Source organism: Rhinolophus sinicus, linkage group LG01 (assembly GCF_036562045.2).
Source record: "Rhinolophus sinicus isolate RSC01 linkage group LG01, ASM3656204v1, whole genome shotgun sequence".
Lineage (NCBI taxonomy): Eukaryota > Metazoa > Chordata > Mammalia > Chiroptera > Rhinolophidae > Rhinolophus > Rhinolophus sinicus.
The window spans coordinates 70,435,726-70,462,640 of NC_133751.1; the positions used below are offsets into that span (position 1 = coordinate 70,435,726).

Consider the following 26,915-nt stretch of genomic DNA (forward strand, 5'->3'; position numbering starts at 1 on the left):
ATATATAGTGCCAAGGTGGTGCTGGTGGTGGCAGCAGTGGTGATTGAAGATGACTGCTCAGACACTGCTGTTGTCAGCCCATGTGTCTCTTTAGATCCACCACTGTGCTGCTTCTTCGCCAGGACTAGGACACAGGACAGTCCTGCCCGCCATATTTACTGAGTAACCATTACCTGAGTATCTCAGAGCAATGGTTTTAGGCTTCTAGGGGGGAAAATGAAAAAAAAAAAAAAAAAAAAAAGGAATTAAACTCTCCTAAGATGAGGAAACATGAAAGGTCACTAACCCTTGAATGGGGAAAGATTAATGGGTAAAATACAGGAAGAAAACATAAGTTAATAACTTAAACATTACCTTGCCATTAATAGAGACATCCTAGCCTATAAATAAATCGATAGCAGCAAATCTGAATAAAAGTAACCATCTTCCTTCCTGGTGTGGGCAGTGGAAACACACTGCCCACATCCCCTTTCAAGGAAGAAGTTGTTGCCTGAACTCTTACCCTGCAGAGCTGACCCTGCTGCAGAGGGCTTCTGCTCCCAAGCACATGCCCTTCCTGGGGCAGCACACATCCAGTGACTGAGGTAGGTAGGGGTATGGAAACCAGACCATTTCAGCCAAATGTGGGACAACCCTGATGGGCCATGTGGGGTGGGTCAAGGCTTTGCGAACCTACATCACAGTTCTTCTGTCCCTCTGCCCAACCTTGCTTTCACCCCTCCCTCCTACAGGTGTTCATCTCTAAAAAGTATCCTGCACACCAAAATCATCTCAGCATTTGCTTCCAGAGAACACGACCAGCAAGTTTGTCTAGGAGTGGTGCTCAAAAGCAGTTACTAAGATGGGATTTGGGAGACAAATCACTAGCCAATGAGGACCCAACTAGCAATGGATGGAACATGACATCCCCTGGCTCAAGGTGACAGGGCATTGGGTGGTAAAATGGAAAAATGTATCCATAGCAAGGAATGCACTAGTGGATGAGGTTTATCAGGTGTTGAGAACTAAGGGAGAAATAGTAATTATAGGAACAATGGGATTGGATGAGTATTGCCAAGAGCTACTGATATACTAAAGAAAATGAAAAGATGCAGGAATGAACAGGCAACCGAAAGCCAAATAGGAAAGCCAAAGAATCTCCCTGGTAGTTTACAAGAGGCTCTTATACCCTGCAGCTGACCCCCAACCCAAGCCCAGGAGTAAATCTAGTGCTCATCTCCTGAGATGGTTAAATTTCCAAGCAGATGTCTTATCCCAGTGTAGATGGGGCAAATGGGACCCTGATACTTGGGATAAAAACATCTAGAAAGATGCCCCCCTGAAAGTTGCAAACCCCTAGAATCCTTGGGTGATCAACTGTCCTTGTTTCTGCTGATGGAGGGGTTTCCTGGGATGTGGGACTTTCTGTGCTAAAAGTGGGACAAAAAGTGGGCAAATCGTGGCTGCTGTTCACCCTGTAACTCCTGTGAGCCCTCTAAGCCTACAGAAGTGGCCTGTCTCTTGCTACTTGGAGTTAGCACTTCCCTCTTGCTTGAAATCAATGAGTTTCCCCCCTTCCAGGTGGCAAGTCCCACTGAAGATCTATCCCAAGCTCTCCTCTCGGCTATGAGGCTGGTAAGTAGGATTCAGTCACAGCATAAGCACCGTGGGACATGTTGGGCCTCATAAGGGAGAAAAGGGACTCTATTCCCAAGGAGCTGCCAGGCTGAGCCAACATATCTGGGTAGATGCCAGGGCAGTACCAGGGCGACTGGGTTCTTGACCAAGATAACAGGAACATAAGATTAGATAAGAGAGTTTATTGATTGGGGAGCACTCTCCAGAGATGGAGGATTTATACCTCGGCAAGAACCCCAGGAGATGGTGTCACATTGCTACTAGGATGGTTCCTAGAAGCATGGAAAAAGCTATGACCCATAGTAAACAAATTTGGAATGCCAGAATTTCCTTGGCAGATTGAGGAAGAAAGAATTAAAAGGTTCAGGGATGTGGACACGCTAGAGTGGATGTATTACAAATTTTGTGAGGCCTGCAAAACAACCAAAGGATTATGTTCCACAGAACAGCCTAGGGGACATACCAATAACCAAGACCATCAGGGATAGGCGTCAGGAACACACTGGTGAGAGGGGCTCCAGCAACACTAAAATGTTCAGCAATGATGAAAGCACAACAAATGGTGATAGGCTAGGACCCCAAATGATAGGACCCCAAAATAACAGAGGCCAAGTGTGTAACACCTGATGCAAGCCAGGTGGATACAATTTTCCCAATGAACAAGGGGAGAGTAGCAACCCAGCGGGCCTGACCTGCAGGGTTACGGAGATTATAGGGCTCTTCGGACCAGAAGACTACTGAATCAGAAACTCTGGGGTGGGACCCAGAACTGTGGCTTAGCAAGCTCTCCAGGTGATTCTAATGGAAGCTAAAGTTTGAAAACCACTGAGTTAACAGAACACAGGTATAACAGGGCTGACTTTGGAAAGCAGTACCATGCCAGGAAACCCAGCAAGTCCACGTCAATCATAGCCGGGGACACCTGTGCTAGAATGTTCTTTGCAATTTAGAAAAGGCTTTGCTTTCTCTTTAGCCAACAAGAGAACAACAAGTTTACAGAGCAGTCACAGATTAGAGTCCCTTTGCACTATACATTTCTACTTAGGAAATCTCAAACTGGGGTCTTTGCAATTGTGAGTGCTGAGCGATGAATAGCTCCACCCCTTGCTAAACTGAGCAAGGCAACATGCTGACCATTTCTGTCCACCAAACCTGCTGCTTTCTTTGATTTGAGCTGACAAATATAGGTCAAACGCATCAATCCCACCTTGTAACTTTGGACTTTATTACCAGCAAGAAGGGAAGAGTTTGGAAAAGGTAGGGCGAGCCCCAGGAGATTGTGAACTTAAACACAGTTCATGAACTAATACCAATTTGGAAACATATTAGACCAGAATTTCAAAGCGCTATTTAATGTCTGAGATATGAAGTACTTATTTTGTAGATGATTTGCCATCTCATTTCTCTAGAGCCTTCTTGCAGCAATTTCAGAGGCTGAAGGACATTTTCTTTTCCTTACATTGTTTTTTGCTGAAAGCATAAATCTAAAGTTGAGTCTTTTCCTGGAACTTCTGAGAAGAAACTTACAAGGAAAATATCTGATCACAAGATACACGATCGTGTATCTAACCACCGAGACATAGCTTCCCCACTCTTTTTGACTCCCTCACACCTCTGAACTCTTGCACAAACCATGTATATGTGTGGAATACGTCTGCTCTTTTGTTTACCTGGCCTAGTCTTATTCATTGAGCATGCTCAGTTAAAACATATTTTCCAGGAAGTCTTCTGGATGGATTAGAATATGTCCCCTTTGGTTTGTTGTTTGTTTCTATGAATTTGATCAAATCACAATCAAAGCTATCTCTTTAATGAGGCTTGGACTTTATTCCAACACTTTTTTGACATTCTTGGAAGTGTACATGTGTATGTACTTAGTTGCCTGTGGAAATGTGGCCATGATTCCTGAGTAATGAAGGCTGAGAAAGAGCCAAAGGCTATTTGGGAGTCTAATGATATAATTGGGAGGGGCAGACGCTGTCCCTTCTACTGGATGGAGAAGACCAAGGATAGCCCTGAAGACGGTAGCTATCTTTCCTGATGACTATGTCATATATGCCCTGTTAGAGATGGTTTACATCAGTGATATGTTAGAGTCAGCTGGCTCCACTTGCTGTGCCAATTGTGCATGTCCCTTTCCAACTTTAGGTTCTGTGGTGTCATGTCAAGAGCTTAAAATTGGCCATGATAGGAATATTTGCATCTTTATATCATGGAAGTCAGCAAATGTTGCAAACCAAGGTTTCTTTTTTAATCCAGCAAGCAGATTTATCAACACTCTACTGTATTCTTTTTTAATTCCATATCTACCTCTAACAGGCTCAGGCTTCCCTCTGCATTCTCGAACATACAGTGTATAAATGTATTTGTCCACTAATTTTATCTTGCAGGTCACAGGTTGGCTAACTGAAGGTCTAATCCAACAAGCAGCCTGTTTTTACATGGCCCATGAGCTAAGAATGGTTTTACATTCTTACAGGGTTGTAGAAAACAAACATCATTAGCCATCAGGGAAATTCAAATAAAAAACACAATGAGATAGTACTTCACTCCTACTAAGATAGCTATAATAAAAAAAACAGGTAATAAGGGGGCCGGCCTGGTGGCTCAGGCAGTTAGAGCTCCATGCTCCTAACTCCGAAGGCTGCCGGTTCGATTCCCACATGGGCCAGTGGGCTCTCAACCACAAGGTTGCCGGTTCAATTCCTTGAGTCCCGCAAGGGATGGTGGGCAGCACCCCCTGCAACTAAGATTGAACACGGCACCTTGAGCTGAGCTGCCACTGAGCTCCCGGATGGCTCAGTTGGTTGGAGCGCGTCCTCTCAACCACAAGGTTGCCGGTTCGACTCCCGCAAGGGGTGGTGGGCTGTGCCCCCTGCAACGAGAAACGGCAACTGGACCTAGAGCTGAGCTGCGCCCTCCACAACTAAGATTGAAAGGACAACAACTTGACTTGGAAAAAAGGCCTGGAAGTATACACTGTTCCCCAATAAAGTCCTGTTCCCCTACCCCAATAAAATCTTAAAAACAAACAAACAAACAGGTAATAACAAGTGTTGTTGAAGATATGGAAAAATTGGAACCCTCATACACTGTTGGTGGGAATGGAAATTGATGCAGCAGCTTTGGAAAACAGTTTGGCAGTTCCTCAAAAGGTTAAGTCAGAGTTTCCATATGATCTGGCTATTCCATTCCTACATATACATGCAAGGGAAATAAACACATATGTTTACACAAAGACTTGTACATGAACGTTCATAATAGCATTATTCATAATAATTCATAATTATTTCCAAAAGTGGAAACAATCCAAAAGTCCATGAATTGATAAATGGGTAAAATGTGGTATATATCCATACAATGGAATGTTATTTGGCAATAAAAAGAAATGAATGATAAATGCTACAGCATGGGTGAGCCTTTAAAACATATGCTAAGTCAAAGAAGTCAGACACATAGGCCCACATATTGTATGACTCCATTTACATGAAATATCCAGAATAGGCAAATCCATGGAGATAGAAAGTAGACTAGTTGTTGCCAGGGGCTGAGGGGAAGAGGGAAGAATATTTTAAAAGGATTAATTTTATAATATCAAAATAATTTCTTTTTAACTGGTCCCCCATACTTTGGGATTTCACAGGCCAGTAAAGCATTTATCCCTAAAACAAAATTCAGGGATCCATTATAGATGTCTTTTTTGTGTGGTTTTTTTTTTTGGTAAATAATCACATTTAAAAAGTTATAATCTAGCACCAAAATCATTTTATAAAAGGAAGGACATTTTAACACCTAAAGATTAATCAAGAATGAAGAAAAATTCTTTAAATGGAATAAATGTAGCCTGCATTAAAAAAGTATTAAGTAATTTTCCCAAGCAATTACACTAATACGTCACTTGTCATGTATTAAAAAACATTTCCAATACTGCTTATGTATAAAAGAACTTTTGTTACTATTCTTAAAAGATTTTTTAAAGGGGATCCCACATAAAACTTACTATTTCTATAAAAGATGTTCTTTAAATCGTGAATTTTACAGTCATGTAATTAGGTAATTAATTTGTATATGTACTTTAATCATAATTGATTTATTGATAATAAAATAAATGAAAACACTTTAGTTGATAAAGCCTTTATTCAAAACATGTCAAGAACCATAGAGTGCAAAACTGCAAAAATAAAAGACAATTTTGGTAACTTAAAGAATACCTAAAAACAACCACAGTAACATTTATTATTTATAATATGATCTCAAAATCAAAGGTAATCTTCATATTTCTATATTTTGCCACATTTGAGCTAGAATCCTCCTCCTTACCCTACTACATTGTTATGCAGCCCTTTCAGTTTTAACACCTAAAATACAACTTGGGAATTTTCTGACAAGGAATAATACACACTATTGATTTCTTCCTATGTATCAAAATAGAATAGTTCAAGTGACTAGACACTAATTTTCACTAAAAAAAGGAAGTGCATGTTAGCAAAACATTTTTTTAGAAACAATAGGTGTATTAGTATTCTGCACTGAGTTATACAAAAACACATTTCTATTTGAAGATTCTCCAGATTATTCACTATGCATTACAAAGTACAGGACATTTGCAAAATACTATTCACCATTCGTTAGTCACGCCTCACAACACCCAGGTGCTGTGAGATAGCAGAATTAACCTTTGTTTATACAGGGAGAACCAAGGCACATGGTGAGATCTGGTCAGGGCTAGAGTGAGACCTCTTAGCTTCTGACGTCATGTGTCCACAGCCAGATAGATGCCTCTTTACAGAAGACATTAATTTGTTTAATGATGGAAGTAAAAGTATGTGGGGTTTGGTGTGGGAGAATTAGATTTGGCTCCATAAGTAAAATAAAAGTTCAGAATGTGGATAAAGTAGAGAGGACAATTTCAGTGTGAAAGGATTAATGGGAAGAAAGTTAAAACCAGAGTAAAGAGCCTATTCAAACAGAGATCACTTTTCAGAAATAAAAAATAGCAAAACAAGAACAGGAAAAATATAATAGCTATAGAATTTCTCATTTCTAAGCCAAGGTGAAACCTCTCTTGAAGACAATCATTAAACATCTTATTTTTCCTCCATCAAACCCCTGTGAGGTAGAGAGTACTAACTTACAGGGGGTGAAACTGAGAAGTAAAGAAGAGGTTAAGACCACATGAAGAGTGAATAGGCTAGAGCAGATGTTATGTCTTAAAACATTGGTTTAGGAATAGAAACAGAAGGTAGAGGATAAACAGGAACTTTTCTGGATGGACGAATGGAATAATCCAGGGATCCAGTAGCAACACCACCTACTTAACATTTTTTACAAACGACTTGGAATTTCAAGTACACAATGAAACCTAAGATGACAAATGCACTTCTGGGTATTGAAATGCTCAGTTGACGGGAATAGATGCAATAATTTCTTATAAGATGTGATAAAGCAGAGGCATAAATGAGCCACAGTGTGGGTGAGTGCAAACTAATGCATTTAGGACAAAATACTGCTGCTTGTAGTTAAAATATGATGTACACTGAGCCATCAGCATGACTTGGGGAGAGGAATTTAATTTAGCTGTGTTAGGGTGGATTTAAAAAACAAACAAACAAAAAAATAACCCCAAAATCTGGTCATTATTGGAAAGAGTATTGAAAACCAAAACAAGGGCACCCATTTACTTGGAAAATCACGTGCAACCTTGGGCTTCATAGGTCCACTGTGAGCTATTAAGGAACATTAAGAATGTTTGAAGTATATTTCTGACCTCTAGAGGGGACACATGAAACACATCGTCATGGCTATCAGACATATTTGCAGCAGGATAGCCACAGTTCTAAGCCAGGGTAGCAAATCGGATGGTCTGGCTTCCCAGGGAGGCTTTCCCTCATGATCTCCTCTAACTGACTTTCACACTTAAATCCCAGGCCATGATCATAAATATACCCAATTTAGACTATAGGAGACCTGATCATAAAAAACATTAATGGTAGCACTGGGAAAAACTTCAAAAGGCAACTTTTTGGTCTCCCACTTCTAGATGGCATGAAAGATTGAAATTATCTTTGAAAGCTGGTTTGTGTTGATTGAAAATTGGTTGGGATGGCAGTTATAACCTAATAATAATTTTAAGTCCAAGACTCCTTGGGTCCAACTGACATGCCTCTTGTGTAAACTGTGTGCTGTATACAATACAGCTATAGAATGGGGGCACTTAGAGGACAGGGCCATCCTCATTTTCCACTCATGGACGTTGCTCTTCTCCATAAATACTTGCAACATCTGTTCCCCTGAAATGGAGGCATTTATCCCTACACCTCACAGACTATAACTGGTATGTTTTCATGTAGGGAGATATGTAATTTGCTATATATCTTGGCGGTAGCCCCCAAACACTGATTAGAATATTCTGGGTAATGAACCAGTAGAAGGGATTTATTCTCAACCAATGGAATAGAGAATCCTTTTGTCATTGGTGGTTTTCCTTCTCTGTGAGATCCAGAAGGAATTTCCACACCATGGTCTCAATTGATAACGTATGATAAAAAGATGTTTAGTATCATCTGAATTTTTGACAATTCTCTCCATAATTAAATCACAACTTGAGTAGAAAATAACTAACCTAACAATGGAAATGGAGTAGAAATAAACCTAACATTTTACAGTTCGGCTGTCAAGGTAAATATGGCCTGCATGTTCCTATCTCTAAGCATTTTTTAGAGATAATGTTAAAGCAAATACAGAATGGGCTTGAAATAGTGAGATGTTTGCAGATGTAAGGCTTCTCTTGTACATGTGAACTGCAAAACTTTTTTCAACTGCAAATTTTAAGTCACCTTGTTTTCCCTCTAACACACACACACACACACACACACACACACACACACACACACACACACCCCTAAGAAGGAAAAGGCTGTCACTAAGGAAAAATGCCAGGGAGACTCTATTTAGCACATGGTTGACTTCAGAGCAGTGAACACATCTAACTCACCCTAGTGTGAGGAATCCTTAACAAATTCTGTTATACTACATGCATTTTAATTATTTTGGCATATGCTAATTAGTCTTTACACACTGGGAGTAGTTAGTTAACATTTGAAGTAACCTAGTTGGGAACACACTCTCCAAAGGTTATTATTTAGCATTTTAAACTCTAGTCCCTTCAGAGGCTACTACCACAAAGGCTTTACCTGGAGCTCAACGCCAGAGACTTTGTTAGTAAGTGTTTATTTTCCATGGTCACATTAGTGGTGTTAAGGTTATGTGGATTGGTCCAGATACCACAGGGCACTCCAGCCCTTCCATGAACAGGTGTGAGACTCTAGCAAGCACACTAGCTTTAGGATTCCTAGATTCTGTATCTAGAATTTAAACAGAATGGGGTTGCCTGACACTGAATCTGCCTGAACATTATCGGATTCACTTCTAATAACCCCTTTACTTAAGATATTTTGGGTTCCCTAAAAAGAACAGAGCTGGGACTTTTTCAAGCTTACAGGACAGGTTGACTGTTATACGATCTGTTCTGGTGCCTGCATGCTTATAAACATGAATGATGCAGAAAATGGTCAAAAGCCTGATTTCAGTGTAAAGTACCACCTGGTAAGGTTGTGGGGCAGAGACCTACAGCCCTCACCCACCTCTACCAACGGAAGGCCACCAAAAACAACCTAATAATTGCAAGTGACCAAACTGGCCATGTCCAGTTGATAACAATTTTCTCTAAAGGAGGAAACACAAACACCTTTACAGGTGCAGTAAAATTAATCCAGTCATAGTGTCTAGTTGAATAGGCTTACAAATAGCAGTTTCTAGTTTAACAGAAGGACTGGAAGGAAGTTCCTGGTCCTTTTATAAAACTGTAAACAGCCCGAGAGTAAAGGACCTGGTCAGTTAGGCACAGAAGGAAGAGAAACACAGAGCTGAGCCACAGGTGACATTTCTACTTCACACCCTTCCTATGCTTCTGCCTTTCTCCCAAAGCCGTCTTTCTTTCTAACTATCTACTATGAGTGCCACCACCCTGGGAACAAACTAAACAGAGGTGAACTAAACTAAACTAAAGGTGAAACAAACTAAACAGAGCAATGAGTATATTAAAGAACGAAGTTGGGGAAGAGGTGTTAGGAGTTTGTGCCCAACAAAACGCACCGAGTAGAATGGAGTCGTTTTGATTATTTGGCTGGTTCTTTTTGCAGCTATGGTTAACCTGATATGAGACTTTCTGAACATTTTGAGAAGTTCAAAAACTAAGTAAAAACAAGCATAGGGACTTGCTTTCACCTTAATCAACATTTCTTATGGTTTTCTTCCATTACCCTCTTATACCTTTATTTAAGAAAAAAAAAATTCAAAAAGACCTCTTCCCTAACACCACTTTCCAAAAGCAGTTGTAACATAAGTAACAGTGACCGATGATAAGCGTGATCTGAGAGTACGCAGTGTACAAGTGTGACCTTTGTGTCCCCACAAGGGCTCCTAAGAAGGGGACAAAGCAGGAGTTCGGCTCTAGTCAGCAGGGTGATTCACGTAAGGTGCTGCCCTGGAATCCTATCCACAGGACGCACGCAATAATGGTAGCTGTTATTAGCAGGAATTTGTAAAACAAAAGCAACCACTAGTCATAGCAACATGCACTTTCAATTCTTGGCAAAGCTTGAAAGGCTAAAGTCCAGCTATCAAGCTTTCCATACGACCAATGTTCAGTGTAGTAAAAGGAATGTCTTCTACTTACATTTGTCTAACTCAAATTAGGTCTAACTGAGATTTTCATTTGCCACTTGGTTCTCCCTGGGGACAGTGTGGTACTCTAAATGCTGGCAAGGATACTGGGAGTTTAGGTTCAACATGAAACAATAATAAAGTTATACGCATTTGCATTTGAAGAGAACTTACAATTTCCCATCCATTATTATCTTGTTTCACTCTCCCCATACTGCTGCGAGACCGAGGGGGAAGGTGTTAGAATCTCTGCTTTACGGATAGGGGAAACTGATGCCCTAGACAGGTTAAGTGACTTGTCCAAGTTTCCACAGCTAGAAAGGGGTGAAAGTGGGAGTAGAATCTGTTCTTTTGATTCTTGGTATAATGATCTATCCTCTACACACCAGGGAATAAGAGGCTTGAAGACAGGCTCTACTGTATATAAAAAATAGCACGGGGAGACCATCACAATGCAGCGCAAGACTGCACGATAAAAATCAAAATAGTGAATTTTAGACTACTGTGAAAGAAGACAGGAAATCATTTTCAAAGATGGATAAAGAAACTATCATCCCTAGGAGTAAACAAGGCCATAACAAATTAATGAGGGGACCAGTTAATTCAGTTTATTGCATATTTCTTTCGTATCTACTGTGGGCATGTTACAGTGAAGCCGACCTAACGCAGGTAAGAATTTTGTATTGCATGCCCCAAATGGCATGGACTTCTTCAAATTTAGAACATATAAGGTTGCCAGGGATAGAGAAACCCTCACAGAAGAGAGAACAAATCATTGCCATTTAAAAATTAATATAAATTCTTATCCCATTATGCCAGACCAATCTTAAGTAGCACAGCTGCTTCATTTTAGCGTGGTCTGCAAAGAACCTAGTTATCCGCTACTGCAGCAACCCTGCACACTCTGGGAGCCTGGGCTGCCTACAAAATAGGCAATAAAGGCTGCGTGTTTAAGATGGAGCATGCACACTCCCCCTTGAAATGCAAAGCCGCAACCACAAGTGGATAAGCGCTCTGGGATTTATTTCTGTCTCAGTGTTTTAGTAAACCAGAAGAGTATCTGGTATCAACTGTGGCTTATATCCCTAAGCCTCACTCACTGACCTTTAAGAGTCTAACTTCCAAATTTAAATGGCTATCGTCACATAGTCTAGGCTCCACATTTAGAGATTGACAGGCTAATTTTGGATGGTACATTTTGGTTGAGGGGGCTGGTTGATCAAAACCTTCTAAAACTTCTTCTTATTCCACACAGTATTTAGAGAGAACAGATGGGATGCACCAGGACAAGCAATTATATAGCTTCCATGACCCATGCAAGGGGCCAACAGCTATAAAATCTACCAGTTTGTTAAAGAACTATCATAGCTGACAGAGAGGCAAAGAGGATGTTGAACAAGCTGGCTGTGAGGGAGGTACGTACATCCTGCAATTTCTTTTCCATAACTACACTAAGGATACGGAAAATGCAGGCGTAGCTTCTTCTTGGTAGGGAAGGTGCTGAAGGCAGGTCAAAGGGCTCCTGAAACCCACTCTTCCAACTCTCTTTCCCTAGTGCAAATGAAGACATCTCTACCCCGTGCTAGGTCCTGGGTGTGCTTTTGTGACATTCATTCAACAACCTGTTTCCCAGCAGGACCCTAGAAACTATCCTCAATGTGTAAGACATTTTTAAAGCTTTCCAGAGAGGGTGATGCACTCCAGTATCCCCTCCTCTGTAACATCCAGTATTTATAAAACACTTCCCTGTCAAGAAGAGCTCTAACCAGAATCATTGTTCTGTTGGAAAACAATTGCAAGGATTCCTACACCTTCCGTTACACTAACTTCCTGATGGGATTCCAAGTAATAAAGTCAAATATTTTCTTTCTGTGTCAGCCTGCTACAAAGGGCGTAAACGCTAGCTCTGAGGTAGCACAGTGATACAGCAATGAGGGTCCTAGGAATTTACCCTTTGATACCATGTAACTATGGCTTTTTTCGCTAATTACCTAGCTAAAGCACTGAGTTAGAATTTAAGCATCTTTTCTCCCAGAATCATTGGTCACCCGGTAATAGGCAGGGAGTGTGTTAGTACTGTAGATCAACAGGAACATTTGTCTGACAAAGCGTGGCCAGTAAGAAAAGGAAACAAACCCCCAAACAAGAAGTAGAGCCAGCAAAACATGAATCTCAACGTATCTTTGGTATCTCTTTAGAAATCTGTGTTTTCTCCTGTTCTCTTGAAGCTTACGTGGGGAAATGGGTACTATCTCATAGTGCATATGTCACTCTTTCCTAATACATGACAAATCTGTAATGTTTTTTATATCCGTGAAGTACTTCTCATCTTCCAGAACACACAATATAACAATGCTTTCCTTACGATGTGAGGGAGAGTGGTCGACATTTCTACCTGTGCTCCTTCCTCTGCTCACCTGACTCTGATTACTACCTTGAATCTCAGCGAGGAAAAGTTGGCAAAAGGAGAAAACTCAAGACGAACAATGGCAGGCACCAGAGTGGTGCAGGATTCACTGGTCAGTCAGTCCCGATATCATGCACTTTTCTTAGCATCTTTCTTCTTGTTGTTGATCAGGTAAAGTGGGAGGAGGGGTGAAGGACAACATGTGTGGTAAGCATATATGCCACACTGAAGTGTGTGTGTGTGTTTTTTTAAGTTTTCAAATTTTCTACCTGGCTTTTAAGAGCAGGAGTTATTTCACAACGATTTTCCAGCAGGCTTTTCTGAGGTAGATAAAACCTGGACAATAGGTACTCTGAAGAATGCAGAGGGGAGTGAAAGCCAGTGCGGATAGGATTCGTCTGAAAGAAATTTCAGTAGTGAAAGCTGAGCCTGTCACATACAATACCACAGAAAAGAAGGAAAAGGCTCAAGGCTATCCACCATGTAGACGGGGTTTTTAGAATTTAATAGGTGCCAAATAGACTAGGAAAGAACAGAACTGTGGGAACAATGGCAGAACAGGAGAAAGGCCTTGGTGAGCACCCTGCTAAGGAAGAGCAGGCAGATACGTGGACGGGGCAAACAACGGGCATCCCTCGGGAGCGCAGTGATCACGAAGGAACATATACATGGCAGGGTCATAAGTGTCTAAAGCCTACAGGCTTGAAGGTTTAAACCGCCTTGTGTTGTTGCTTTTTGGATACAGAAGAAATCTTGCCTCTTTCCTCAGGCTTCTTATTTGTACACAGGTATTGCAACTATATGAAGCCATGTCAGGAAAAGCCAAATCCCAACTAAATAATTAGTGACATGGATTTTGAACTCCTTTTTCTGCCCCTTTGAGTTACAGATGAACAGGCTGGCCTGCCTGAGACCCGGCGAGGTGAACGGTCCCAGCTGGGGCCTTTCCTTCTGGAGAATCACTGCTGTCATCACAAGCAGATGCTCTACTTTTAAATGAACGTGCCACTGTAGGCCAAATGTTAGTAGTTAAACACCATCCCCACAGAAACGCACAAAGCTATAGTCAAGTTCTCAAACACAGCTGGTGGCGAAGCAAATATTCATGAAAGAAAGAACTTCGCTATTGGCTCCAAGGCGTTCATCGCAACTTCTGATACGCTTAGACTGGGATTGTTTTATATGAGAGAGAGTAAAATAATAACTATTGACCTGGGTTTCTCTCCCCAATCTAAGAATGACATTGGTTAGAACACCCATTGGAAAACAAAGGGAAGTCACACGTAATGTTCTCGCGGGTTGATGTAGACTCTCTCAGGGTCCTCGTTCTGATGACGTTTGCCAGAGCTTCGGTCTTGGTAGCACATCTGATTGTAAAGGGGGTACATCTGCTGACGCCCAGCTTCCCCCACTGGATTCTCATCTTCATAGTCAAATCTCCTGCTATTTACTCCATTCTAAAAATTCAAACATTGCTTACATTAGTGGAACAGCTGTTTGCATTTTTCTAGCACTGTGGTAAAAACAGGCAAGAATAGAATTCATTACCATCTGTGTCCCTGATTGCTTATCTCACAAACCACTGAATGGCAAGGTAAAGTTCAACAGATTATCATTTTTCAGGCATTTGTTGCTTTCAATACCTGAATAAGATTGGTGGCAGCTCCTAAATAAATGGTGACTAATGAATGGGGACTGTACTCAGTTTCGGGTTTTGAAATTTGGAGTTAGTATTGGTTAAGGTAAACTGGAGAAGAACAAGGCTTGACTTCAAGAGTCCCTCAGCATGCCTCAAGCTCGAAATGAGTGCATGGGATATACAGAGAATTAAGTCAAACAACCCAAAACAAAACAAAGCCAAACCCCAAAAGAAACCTCAGGATTCAGCAGTGGGGAGTTAGGGAAGAGACATAGCGAAACGAACTGGTATTGGACCTTATGCCCAACACGACTGAGAATAAGCACTATCAAAATTACCCTCTTGTCTTGACCTTTCTTCCTTGTGTGACCTTGGGTCACAGCTGACACCATAAAATGAACCCCACATGCTGCTCTGATGTCTCTGGTACTGATCCCTCTACCTGGTTATTGGTTTCATAAAACTTCATTGCTTCTAAGAGGGATAAGCAAACTCAGGGACTTTACAGAATCACACTACAGATGCATAGAGAGCAGAGGTGAATAAAATGAAATTTCATAGACATCAGATGATATTTTAATAAACACGGTGGCCACTGGCTCCACCTGGGCGCACCCCGACAACAGGACAGCGTTACTCACAGATTGCTGCAGACAGCCAACTTCTTTTTCTTTGAACTGAGTCTGCAAAGGCAAATGTTCAGTCTGGAGGAAGAAGAGAGAAAAAGGCATGCCCTTTAAAGCACCAAGCACATGGTAAAACACATCAACCAAGACCACTAAGACTCCTTTTTGAAAGAGCAAATCATGTCTTGTGAAATGTCTGCCAACTAAGCAAAACGTTCCAGATGAGGACAGGAAAAGTACACTTCTTGAGAGGCTCTCTCTCTCTCTCTCTCTCTCTCTCTCTCTCTCTTCTCCTCCCTCCCTTGTTTCCTCCCTCTCCTGGCTCCAGATTTCTTCTGGAAGAAAAAAAAACCAAAAAAACAACCATATATGGAATCTCTCCTACAGAAACTCTCAGGCAAACTTGTTTACATCTTACTTCAAGGAGAACTGGCACAGAAGGCCTTCTCTCATCTTTGCTCAGTGGAGAAGTCTGCTATTTTTGAATCAGCTAAAATTGGTTTGGGGTGCTAATGAAAGGTTATTTTTTGTCCTTATCTATATATGTCTTTTATGGTCACCCTTTTCTTCCTGCAGCTACTCCCTGGCCCCAGGCCCCACCCAGAGCATAAACAGGTTTCATCATTTTCAAACCCTAAGAAGGATCCTTCTCAGTTGCCCTTGCCTTACACAAACGCACCTTTAGCCTTCAGCCCCTTTGTCAAACATCACCTCTTCAGGGAACCCTAGTGCTTACTAAACCCTCAGGCAGAGATGGCCACTCTCCTTTCTGTGCTCTCATAGCATGTCCTATCATAGTTATCTGTGTATTTGCTTGTCTCCTTCACTAGATTGAGGGTGCTGGTTGAGTATTTTATAAACATCTCATTTAATCTTCACTATAATTCTATAAAACGGGTATCTTTATTTTACAGATGACTAAAACTGAGGCTTAGCGGGGTTAAGTAAGTTGTCTTCAGCCACACGGCTGGGAAGTAATGGACTGTGATACAAAATGGACTTGTCTGCTCCCTAATCCTATACTCTCCTATCTCCTGTTTCTAGCTCAGTGCCCGGAAAATAGATGTTCAATAAATACAACAGAAGAATGTCTGAAAGTCCAGCACACGGGCGTATCTATCAACATGCTCTCCATTTTACTGTCCTTCTTATTCTATCCTTTTGGTCTGGAAGGTCTGTCCCGTCGTCTCTGGTAATTGAAATACTACCCATCCATCTTGGCCTGACTGAAGTCTGCCCCGTGCCCCGCGCCCCCCACCCTGGACAAGGCTTTCCACAATGCCCACCAATTACTTTCTTTATTCTCAGTTTCCCTATTGTTCTTGTTCATATCTCCATTAGAGCACACACCATGTTCCACCTGTTTTACGGTTCCTGATGTCTGTATCTTTCAAGCCCAGGAAACACAGCCTTTCTTGGCCGTTCTCCTCCATCCCCACACCCTAGCCTGTGGTTCTAGAAATACTAAGAGGTCAACAATTAACCAATGAAATTACTGAAATCTAAACTACCAATTCTTGATATCCCACGTCAGGATTATCCATGTTATACATGAAGTGACAAATTTGTTCCCCCTGTTGTGTTCTGCAGGAGTTTAACGTGCTTTCCACATGACCAGTTGATGTTGACAGTACATAAAAGTCCAAGTAGGGCCAGCTTCATGGACGAGTGACCTAGGACCTAGCGCTCACAAGGGTCCCACTTTGGGGTTTAATGTAACTCTGTGGTTGCCATTTTAGATTTCTTAATTTCCTTGTGAATATATTTTGTAAGTGGTCTAATGGGACAATGGAGCATGCTTCAGGGACTTGTAGCCTCAGCTTAAGGGAGTCCTGCCTCCTATAGCTCGTGTTTGAGTTTTTTCTAGACCCTCCCATCCTGTACCCTCCTGCCCAATACCTTCCCCTCCCTGCTCCCCGTCCAGTGACTGCTGCCGTCCTCTGTCCCTGCAGGGGTCTGGGGTCAGGAGTGTATGCCCCTCTGCTTCATGTCATATGTGGCAGGTGGCTGGAGGACACATCTCATGAGGCCAATCCCCTCACTTATCTCTGATCTAGGTACCTAGTCTTACCATCTGGACATTTTTAATTTTAAAACTAGGGGCCCTGCATTATCACTTTGCACTAGGCATCACAAATTATGTACCTGGTTCTGGCTCAAGGAGAATAGGCTTAGGAAAAAAACAAAAAACATAAAATTAAAATTAGCATTTTCTTTTGTTTATTTGCTGATTTAGATTATCCCTGTTGCTGTTCACCTTCTATTAATAGGTCATTGAGAAATCACTCTACATCACTGCTGTATCTAATTTGACAAGAGGCAGGGTTATCAGACGCTCCTCTGTAGAAAAACCAAGAGGCTCTCTCCTGCTGGAGGCACTGTGTGGAAAGCAGGAGTACAGGAAATACTGAAAGAGAGCAGATCCTAAAAACAAGAGTTCAAGAGAAGACTTGATTGGAATATATGCTGTTCTATTGTTATGCTATAACATTCCTAATTCCAGAAAATAAATTGTCATTCACACTTTCCCTGAACACTCTAAGATCTGTGTTTGGTCATTACCAACGGAACACAGTAACCACCTTTAGGTCCTTAGAAGCCAGTATTCATAGAGGACACACTCATGAGTAACAATATAACCAGTATTAATAGTACTGGGGAATTAGAGGCAGGAAAATCTGTCTATTTTGTTTCAATACAAAGAGATTTCAAAGAGCCATGACTTTATGAGTAATAATAGCATTGCTACCTTTTTCTCATGGTAGGAGATATAAAACTAGCTGGAAGTAGTAACTTTGACAATAAAAGACAAGAAGAAAGAGTTCCTAGACTTGAACAGGAAAAATGGTGTCTGGGCACCACGAACAATCTTCACATGGACAATAAACAAATGCCTAAGTTCCTCTTCTCTATCCAATATTGTAGACCTTCATTCATAAATTACTACACCTCCATGAGCCCGTGGATTTTGACTTTTGTAATACAGTATTTAATCAAACTGTTTCTATAGACAGGAGCCCCACACATCCCAAGGATGTATACCACCCTCCCTGCTTAGGAATTGGGCTATGGAAAGGCATGTGTGTTTGTCTCTACAGTGTGTGGCCATCCAATTTCCCACAAGTAAGGAACTTCATTTAATCTAATGGTGGGTGGGTCCATATATTCTTTTTCTGCTAGTCCACAAACTATTTGAAATATTGCATGTTCTGATTTTTTAAAGTTAATGACCAGAGTGTATAGCAAAATGTCGTGCATAATATCTCACATATATTTGGTGCTTAATATATAGGCAATGAATTAATCTATACTACTTTAACTGCATTGCATATATTATTCCACTATTCTTGCTTTTTTTTCCTAGAAAGCCTTGGGTTACTCTGAATCTACTACATATTTTGGTTTCCCTACTTACATGTATATACTATCTGGCAGCAATTTCTATTGTGCTACAACCCGTATTCATTTTCCTGATTTACTAAAGTCATACAGATTTACATTCCTGATTTCCAAGGTGCTAACAACACTACTTTTTCAAGTTTTAGTATATGTTATCTTAATAAATATTTCACCTTCTCTGGCTCAAAAAATAAGCCAAAACCTTCACTCTTTACTATGTACTATATTTTAACCAGTTTCCAGCTACATAATATTTTAAAATTCCATGAAGAGAGCTTTCAGAGTTTTTAAGACTTATTTTCAGTAATGACAGAACCAAAATTTCAAGTTGCTATTGTCAGGAGGTCTACAATAATTCTGGATACTCTGCTTGCTCTGGTATTGTCCACCTGGATCCATTATAACTACTACCAACTCTGAGTTCTTTTGGTCTTCTATCTTGTTTCATGATTTCATCTTGAGAGAAATGAAGGATAATACCTATAAAACTTCAACTTCTTAAATTCTAAAAGGTCCTTAACTTACCTCTCAAAACCTCAGCTTGAACAGATACCTAAAACTCGTTACCTGCTGAAGGGCCATCCATCTTACCTCAATTTCAATGAGTGAAGATAGACTAAGTACCCTACAACCTCACACCTAGGTGTAATTGGTCTCTTCTCCACTGCTGCCTTTCCAATTCAAGCATTTGCTAAGCTTCCCTGTCACATCCTTGAGTAACTTTCCACTGTCACATCAGACATAACCAAATATTTTAATGTGCAGACACTATTTTTTATGGAGACAGAGAATCTCAGAGTATAGGTTATATGAAGAATGTATGAATAATAAGTATATTACTTAATTACTTTGATTCTGCACGAAATCTAAGGGATGGAGAAAATTACTATACATTGCCCTCATGCCTATCAAGAAACACTGAATCCTAGATAATACAACATTTCTATGAGTCTTTCCTTTTTAGTTTGCTTCTATTTGTGCTTTTATTATTCTCTCAATTCCACTGGTAACCAGGGGAATCCTGTTTCATTTCCCTCCCTGCTTCAGAACTTCAAGTTCATATCTAGGATTCACGTTGAAATTACATTCCACTGAACTCTAAATAGGTAAGTTTCTGGAATTGCTGGGTCACAGGACACCCAGTAATTTTCTCTGAGCTGAGTACTTGTTTCACGACCTGCACTGTTCTCCTGGTCTATTTTCTACAAGATGCAATAAATCTGTTGGCATTCTTTCTCTCTTCTGATCCTGTCTCCATAAAGCTTTTAAAAGGGTTTCATCCTATCAACATGATCTTGCCCTAATGTTTCTTCCTTATACTGACAAGTGATACATTTTTGCTTCTGCTTCTAGTCATGATGGAGAACTAATACCAGACTAGCCCTCCTGCCATACATTACTAGCAAACTGGACAAAATATAGGAAACAACAGTTTTCAGACACTGACAACTGTGCGGCACAGCACTGGGATCTCAGAGAATGGCACACACACACACACACACACACACACACACACACACACACACACAGAGTAATCTTCTGACAACCTTGACTTTTCTGCTGATTCGGGAAGAGGAAAACCCAAGAAGAACACAGGGTGTTGCTGACGTGTGGAGACAAGAGTTCAGAGTTCAGGAAAGCTGCGGTGGCTGTGATCTGTAGGACCGGGTACTGAAGTGAAGGAGAATCTCACAGAGCATGTGAGACATTAAGCAGAGACCCCAGGGTCATATCTTATGAGTAAGGATACTGTAGCTCTAGAGGACAGATTATTCTAGAACCACAATAACAAACCTTAAAAACCAGTTTCCGAAAGATCAAGTTGATCTTAAAGTAAATTAACTGACTTTCAGAAAATAACTCAATTCTTATTAAGCAATGACAGCAAAATTCAAATAATTGACAGTATAACACAATGTCCAGCGTCGAATTTATATGTATTGAACATGAAAAAAAAGTAAATACAAACAAACCCAAAAATGACAATTATGATGGGATTAGTAGACAAGAACTTTAGAACATCCATTATACTAAATATGTTTAAGAATAAAAAGGATAATATGCCCATGATATGAGACTTGAAAATTATGAAAAAGAACCAAAGATAACTTCTAGAACAGAAAAAATATGATATCTGAAATGAAAAAGTCACCTGCATGGCCCTAATAGACACTAAAAAAGAAAAGATCAGTGCACTTACAAGTAAAGACAGAAAATATTCATACAGAAAACAGGGGAAAAGGCTGAAAAAAAACAAAAACCTGTAGTAATCTGTGGGATAATATCAAGAAATCTACCATTTTTATAATTAGAATCACAGAAGGAAAGGAAGACAGAAAAAAACATTTGAAGAGTTGTTAAAATTTTCCAAATTTGATGAAAAAGATAAACCTATAGTTCTAAGAAGCTCAATAAACTCTAGGAGGGTAAACATACAACTATGCCAATATATTTCAAAATCAAAGTCCTGGAAACTAATGATAAAGAAAATCCAAGATGTAGCCAAAGAGGAAAATAAGATACAATATATACAGAGAAATAAAGAACTGTCACTGGCTTCTTACCAGAAAAAAACAAACAAACCCACCACCAATAACAACAAAAACACAAGGCTAGAAAATAAAACTACAACTTTAAAGTGATGAGAGAAAAACAAAGTCAAACTAGAATTTCATATTCCACAAAAATGTTCAAAAATGAAGGTAAAATAAAGAAATTTTCAGACAAACAAAAGCTAAGAGAAGTTGTTGTCAGCAAATTGTACCATAAATAATGCTACAGGAAAGTTCCACAGGTTGATAAAAACTGATTTCAAACAAAACTTCGTGAATTTTAAAATTTTTACAGAGATACATTACAATTCAAAACAAAAATGTTAAGAATGTATTGACAGGTTTATAACATGAATAAATAAAATATATAAGAATAATAAGGGAGGTAGGAAGTTGAAGTATGTTAAGTTCTTTTTTTTTTTTTTAATTTTTTTATTAAATTTATTGGGGTGACAATTGTTAGTAAAATTACATAGATTTCAGGTGTACAATTCTGTATTACATCATCTATAAATCCCATTGTGTGTTCATCACCCAGAGTCAGTTCTCCTTCCATCACTATATATTCGATCCCCCTTACCCTCATCTCCCAACCCCCACCCCCCGCCCCCCTTACCCTCTGGCAACCACTAAACTATTGTCTGTGTCTATGAGTTTCTGTTTCTCATTTGTTTGTCTTGTTCTTTTGTTGTTTTTGGTTTATATACCACATATCAGTGAAATCACATGGTTCTCTGCTTTTTCTGTCTGACTTGTTTCACTCAGCATTACTCTCCCAAGATCCATTCATGTTGTCACAAATGTTCCTATATCATCTTTTCTTACTGCCGAATAGTATATATACACAATGGAATACTACTATGTTAAGTTCTTATATGATACATAAAGTAGTATAATGTTATATAATAAGGTAGATAGTAATAAGTTAAAAATGCACATGCTAAACTCCAGAGAGATCACTAAAAAAGTAAAACAAAAAAGTATAGTTAATAATTCAATAGAAGAGATAAAAAATACTAGAAGTGCTCAGTTAACGTAAAAGAAGGCAGGAAATGAGGGTAAAAGTAACAAAGAACTGATGGGACAAACAGAAAACAAATAAGATGGTAAACTTAAATCCAACTATAGCAATAAGTATATTAAATAAGAATAGATTAATATAGCAACCAAAGAGGGGTATTTTCAGACTGGGCAAAAAACCCAACACTCAATTAGATGTTATCTATGTGAAATACATTACAAATATAAAGATATAGATAGGTTAAAATTAAGAGGATGTAAAAACACATACCATGAAAACATGGTTAATAAAAAAAGTTTAAAGACCTGGTGCAGGTATATTAGTAACAGACAAAGTGATTTCAGGACAAGGAAAATTATTGGAACTAAAGAATAATCTTTATAATAAAAAAAATCAACTTATCAAGATGACATAACGATCCTAAATGTGTATGTACCCAGTAAGAAAGATACAAAACATATAAATAAGAGACAGACCTGAAAGGAGAAATAGACACATTCACAAATATGGTTGGAATTAACACTACTCTTTCAGTAATTGATAGAAATGTAAACTGAAAATCATTATGTATAAAGAAGACTTGAAAAATGCTATCAACCAACATGACCTAATTGACATTTCTAGAATACTATACTCAACAACAGAATATACATTTGTTTGTATGCACATGGAATATTCAATAAGATAGACCATATGTTGGATAATAGAAGTCCCAATATATTTCAAAGGATTGAAATCCTACCGATACATTTTCTAATTATAACAGAATTAGTGAGAAATCGATAACAAAAACATATTTGCAAAACTGCAAAATGTTTGGAAATTAAACAATATATTTTAAGTAACTCAAGGCCAAAGAAATAACAAGAGAAGCTAGAAAATATTTTGAACTTAATGATAATGAAATCATAACATATCAAATTTTGTGGTATTTCAAACAAAGAAGTGCTTTAAGAAACATTTATAGCTTTAAATGATTGTATTACAAGAGAAGAAAGATTTCAAATTAATGATCTAAGCTTCTTTAAGAATGTGAAAAAAGAAGAGCAAATTAATCCACAAAAGTAGAAAGAAATAGAGTAAAAAATCAACAAATAAATGTACAAACATTGAACAAACTTAATGAAACCAAAAGTTGGTTCTTTGAGAAGATTAATAAAATTGGAAAAACCCTAATGAGAAAAAAGAAGAAAATGCAAACCAATATCAAAAATGGTGACATTACTACTACTCTCAGATAAATTAAAAGGACAACAAAGATGTGTTATGAAAAATTTGAGGCCAATTAATTTTGATAACCTAGATGAAATGGACAAATGTCTTGAAATACACAATTAAAATCCTTTCCACAGAGAAACTCCAGGTCCAGGTGGAATCACCAGTAAATTCTATTAACCATTTTAAAGGACTAATACTACCCTTAAATTCTTTCTGCAAACGAGAGAAAAGAGAACACTTTGGAACTTGTTTTAAGAGATTAGCCTCACCCTGGTATCAAAACCAGACAAAGATATTACAAAAAAAGAAATTAAAGATTTTTTTCATAATATTCCAAAACCTTAAACCAAAAGATCCCTCAACAGTTGAATGAATAAACAAATTAGGCTATATTCATAAAACGGGATACTACTCAGCAGTGAAAGGAAATTTATTCATGCAACATGAATCTCAAACATTATGCTGAGCAAAAGAAATTGGACACAAAAGAGCACACTATGATTCCCCTTATGTGATTTTTTTTTTTTTTAAAGGCATAACTAATATATTGCGATAGAAATCACATTAGTGGTTGCCTGAAGCAGGAAGTATGTGGTGGAGTGGCAGTGGTAGGGGGTGTAACAAGGAATTTACAGGTTATAGAAAGGTTCTAGATTTGGGGTAGTGGTTACGTTAATGTGTGTATTTGCACAGCCTTTCAAATGTATACTTATAATAGGGCATATGTTATGTAAATTGTATCTCAGTAAAGTTGAGTTTTTAAAAAACTGTATCTTTCCATTTTATCATAGTTATTCAATTGTGGAGGACCATACACACGGAGGTGAATGAGAATGAATAATCACTGACAGTCCAGAATCTGGCATGATACAAGTACATCGTAAAATTCTCGATAGTTTATAATAGATTGTTTTTGATACAGGAGTTTCTGAGCTATAGTATCCAATTGCTTATTTGTGTTCTAGGGACTAAGTTCCTAATCTACAGAGATGACTTCACCACACTAAAGGAGTAACACATACAGAAATGGCTACCATACATAATTCACATTGTATGGAATCCTCAAGGCATAAAGGATATTACATTCCTGTCTACTAAGAACCTCTGAAAGATTTATAAAACATTATTCAAACTGAACCAAAGGTCAATTTTCCCTTTCACTGTTTTAATAGTCATGAGAGCATCTGACCGTGTTGCACGAACAAAAACTATAAAGATTGTGTTCTAAGCAAGCCAGATTTATAACATGAATTAGGTACTTGTTTAATGAGATACATAATTGTTACTGTTCTCCACGATAATTACCTGTAACGGTAAGCCATTCACATGAATGTCTCTTATTATAGTAGATCCTTGGCATTCACAGATTTAACATCGCTGGTTTTAACCATTCATGAGTGAGTTTAGAAAGGTTATGACAGATAGTAATTTGTAATTTTGTTGAGACAAATCTGAATCAAGACCCAGGAGGTTTCTGTAATGGGGTAATTATTTAGCTCATTAATGAGCTTAGCAACTGCTCAATATCCATCTTTCAAGGTGTCTTTGTTATTCTCAACTCTGGGTTAAAAAAAAAAAAAAAGAGGTATTTTGGAATGTAGGATTTCTCAAAAGCCTGTGAAGTATACTCTATGAATGTCAAAGGGGTGCAGTATTAATCAATCTTTTTGTTTTAAATTTAGAAGTGTTTTCTTATTAATTTTTAGTTAATTCTTAGTTCTCTAGTATCTACAGTGAATCATGATAGATGCAGATTGCTACTACACATTTTATACAGGTTAAATGTATAAAGTCTGTCTGATCTTATTCCCCAAGACTTGAGATTTATTTGCTTACAAGTCCTCCTTCTCAATGTCTGGAAAGTAAGGTTCCCTTATATCTTCTGTGCATGCATTCTATCCTATAAATCCTTTCCTGTTGACCCCCTACAAGGTTGACAGGGAGGTTCCCCGAAAACTTTATATGGTGCTATCACGGAGTAGATATTCAATAAACACTTGCTGATGTACTTACTCTCCATGCACAGGATCTGTTCTGACTCTCAGTCAGTGGTCCCCACAGAGGTCGTGGATGCTAGAGCATGTTGGGAAACCTGTACTAGTTGGACTAGAAACCTTGGGGTCTGAATCCCTAACTGAAGAACCACATTCTTCTCCTACACTCTGCCCCTTAAGGTAGGCATTGTACAAAATGCATTAAATGTGCTCATAGTCTTATACTATCTCATTGAGGTAATTTTATTACTGTTCCTATAATAAAGATGAGGAAACTAAGGATTAGAGGGATGAAGCAATATTCCCAAATTCATAAGAGCTAAGATTCAGATTCATGTTTACGTAATTCCAAAGTCTGTGTCCTAAACCATCGCACAAGACTGCCTATCTTGAGTATATCCTGTTTGTTCTTAGCTTGACTGCAGAAAGGGACTGAAAAGCAGGGAGACAATGAGCTTTTGAAAGGAGAATAGGGACTAAAAACGAGGGGAAAGACTGGCGATGTTCAGTACTTGCCAGCTTTGCCCCCTGCTCTGGGCTATCTTCACCTGAACTGGTCAAATAGAAACTATGGTGTCAGCTACTTCATCTACTACCTGGGCTCCAGCCTCAACTAAAGGAAAACAAATGCAGTCAAGTGCTCTGACTGCATTTGTTTTCCTTTAGTCAAGCAATCCCTCTCCTGGGTATCTACCCCCAAAATCTGAAAACATTTATCCATAAAGATATATGTACCCCGATGTTCACTGCAGCATTATTCATGGTGGCCAAGACATGGAAACAACCAAAGTGTCCTTCAAGAGATGATTGGATAAAGAAGATGCGGTATATATACTCATACACAATGGTATACTACTTGGTCATAAGATGAAATGCTGCCGTTTGTGACAACATGGATGGATCTTGAGATTATCATGCTAAGTGAAGTAAGTCAGACAGAAACTTGAGAACCATATGACTTATCTCATATGTGGGATATAAAACTGAAAGCAAAAAATGAACAAGACAGACAAACAATCATAGACACGGACAATAGTTTAGTGGTAACCAGAGGGTTAGGGGGGGAAGGGATGGTAGAAGAAGGTAAAGGGAGTCAAATATATGGTGATGGAAGGAGAACTGACTCTGGGTGGTGACCACACAATGTGATATATAGATGATATGTTATAGAATTGTACACTTGAAACCTATGTAATTTTACTAACAAATGTCACCCCAATAAATTAAATAAAAATTTTAAAAATATAAAGGAAAACAAATGCAAGGCTTTCTTTGAGCAGTCTGAAACTCGCAGACTTTTGGGGTTTTTCTGTTGTTCGTTTGTTGTGTGTGTGTGTGTGTGTGTGTGTGTGTTTATCTGCCCCAGCCTATGGTTATTTGCTATAATACTTTGAAAAATTAGTTTAGAGAACATTTTCCTCTTGTTTTATTGTTTGTTTATACTATGCAGATATAATTAGTACTTTAAAATGCAATATCCAGTTCCCAAATTTATAATATTAAAGATTGAAATGAGGCAAAAGATTGGAAAGAAGAAAGGACCACAGAATGTCCTCATGACAAACTCCAAATGTAGGCGTAAGTCACAAGATTTATTTATAAGACAGAAGAATATTGGACATTTTATCCTACAATGTAGCACTGAATTTTTCTTAAGTCACCACAGAATTATAACAGCCTAGTTGTTGTTGAAAATGTTATCTTATCCAAAAGGAAGT

At 38.9% G+C, this 26,915-nt stretch overlaps 1 protein-coding gene across 2 annotated transcripts in view; it reads right to left on the bottom strand.

Moving 5' to 3' along the window:
• Positions 1 to 5,735: 5,735 nt before the first annotated feature.
• The window catches only part of NECTIN3 (nectin cell adhesion molecule 3), a 123,524-nt gene continuing 102,344 nt past the window's right edge, over positions 5,736 to 26,915 (bottom strand). For both annotated transcript variants that reach the window (XM_074332178.1, XM_019711639.2), the window contains exons 8-9: positions 15,029 to 15,091; positions 5,736 to 14,205 (exon numbers count right to left, since the gene is read on the bottom strand). In XM_074332178.1, the coding sequence (XP_074188279.1) occupies positions 14,026 to 14,205; positions 15,029 to 15,091 (243 nt within the window). In that variant the 3' untranslated portion in view covers positions 5,736 to 14,025. The remainder of the gene's footprint in view (positions 14,206 to 15,028; positions 15,092 to 26,915) is intronic.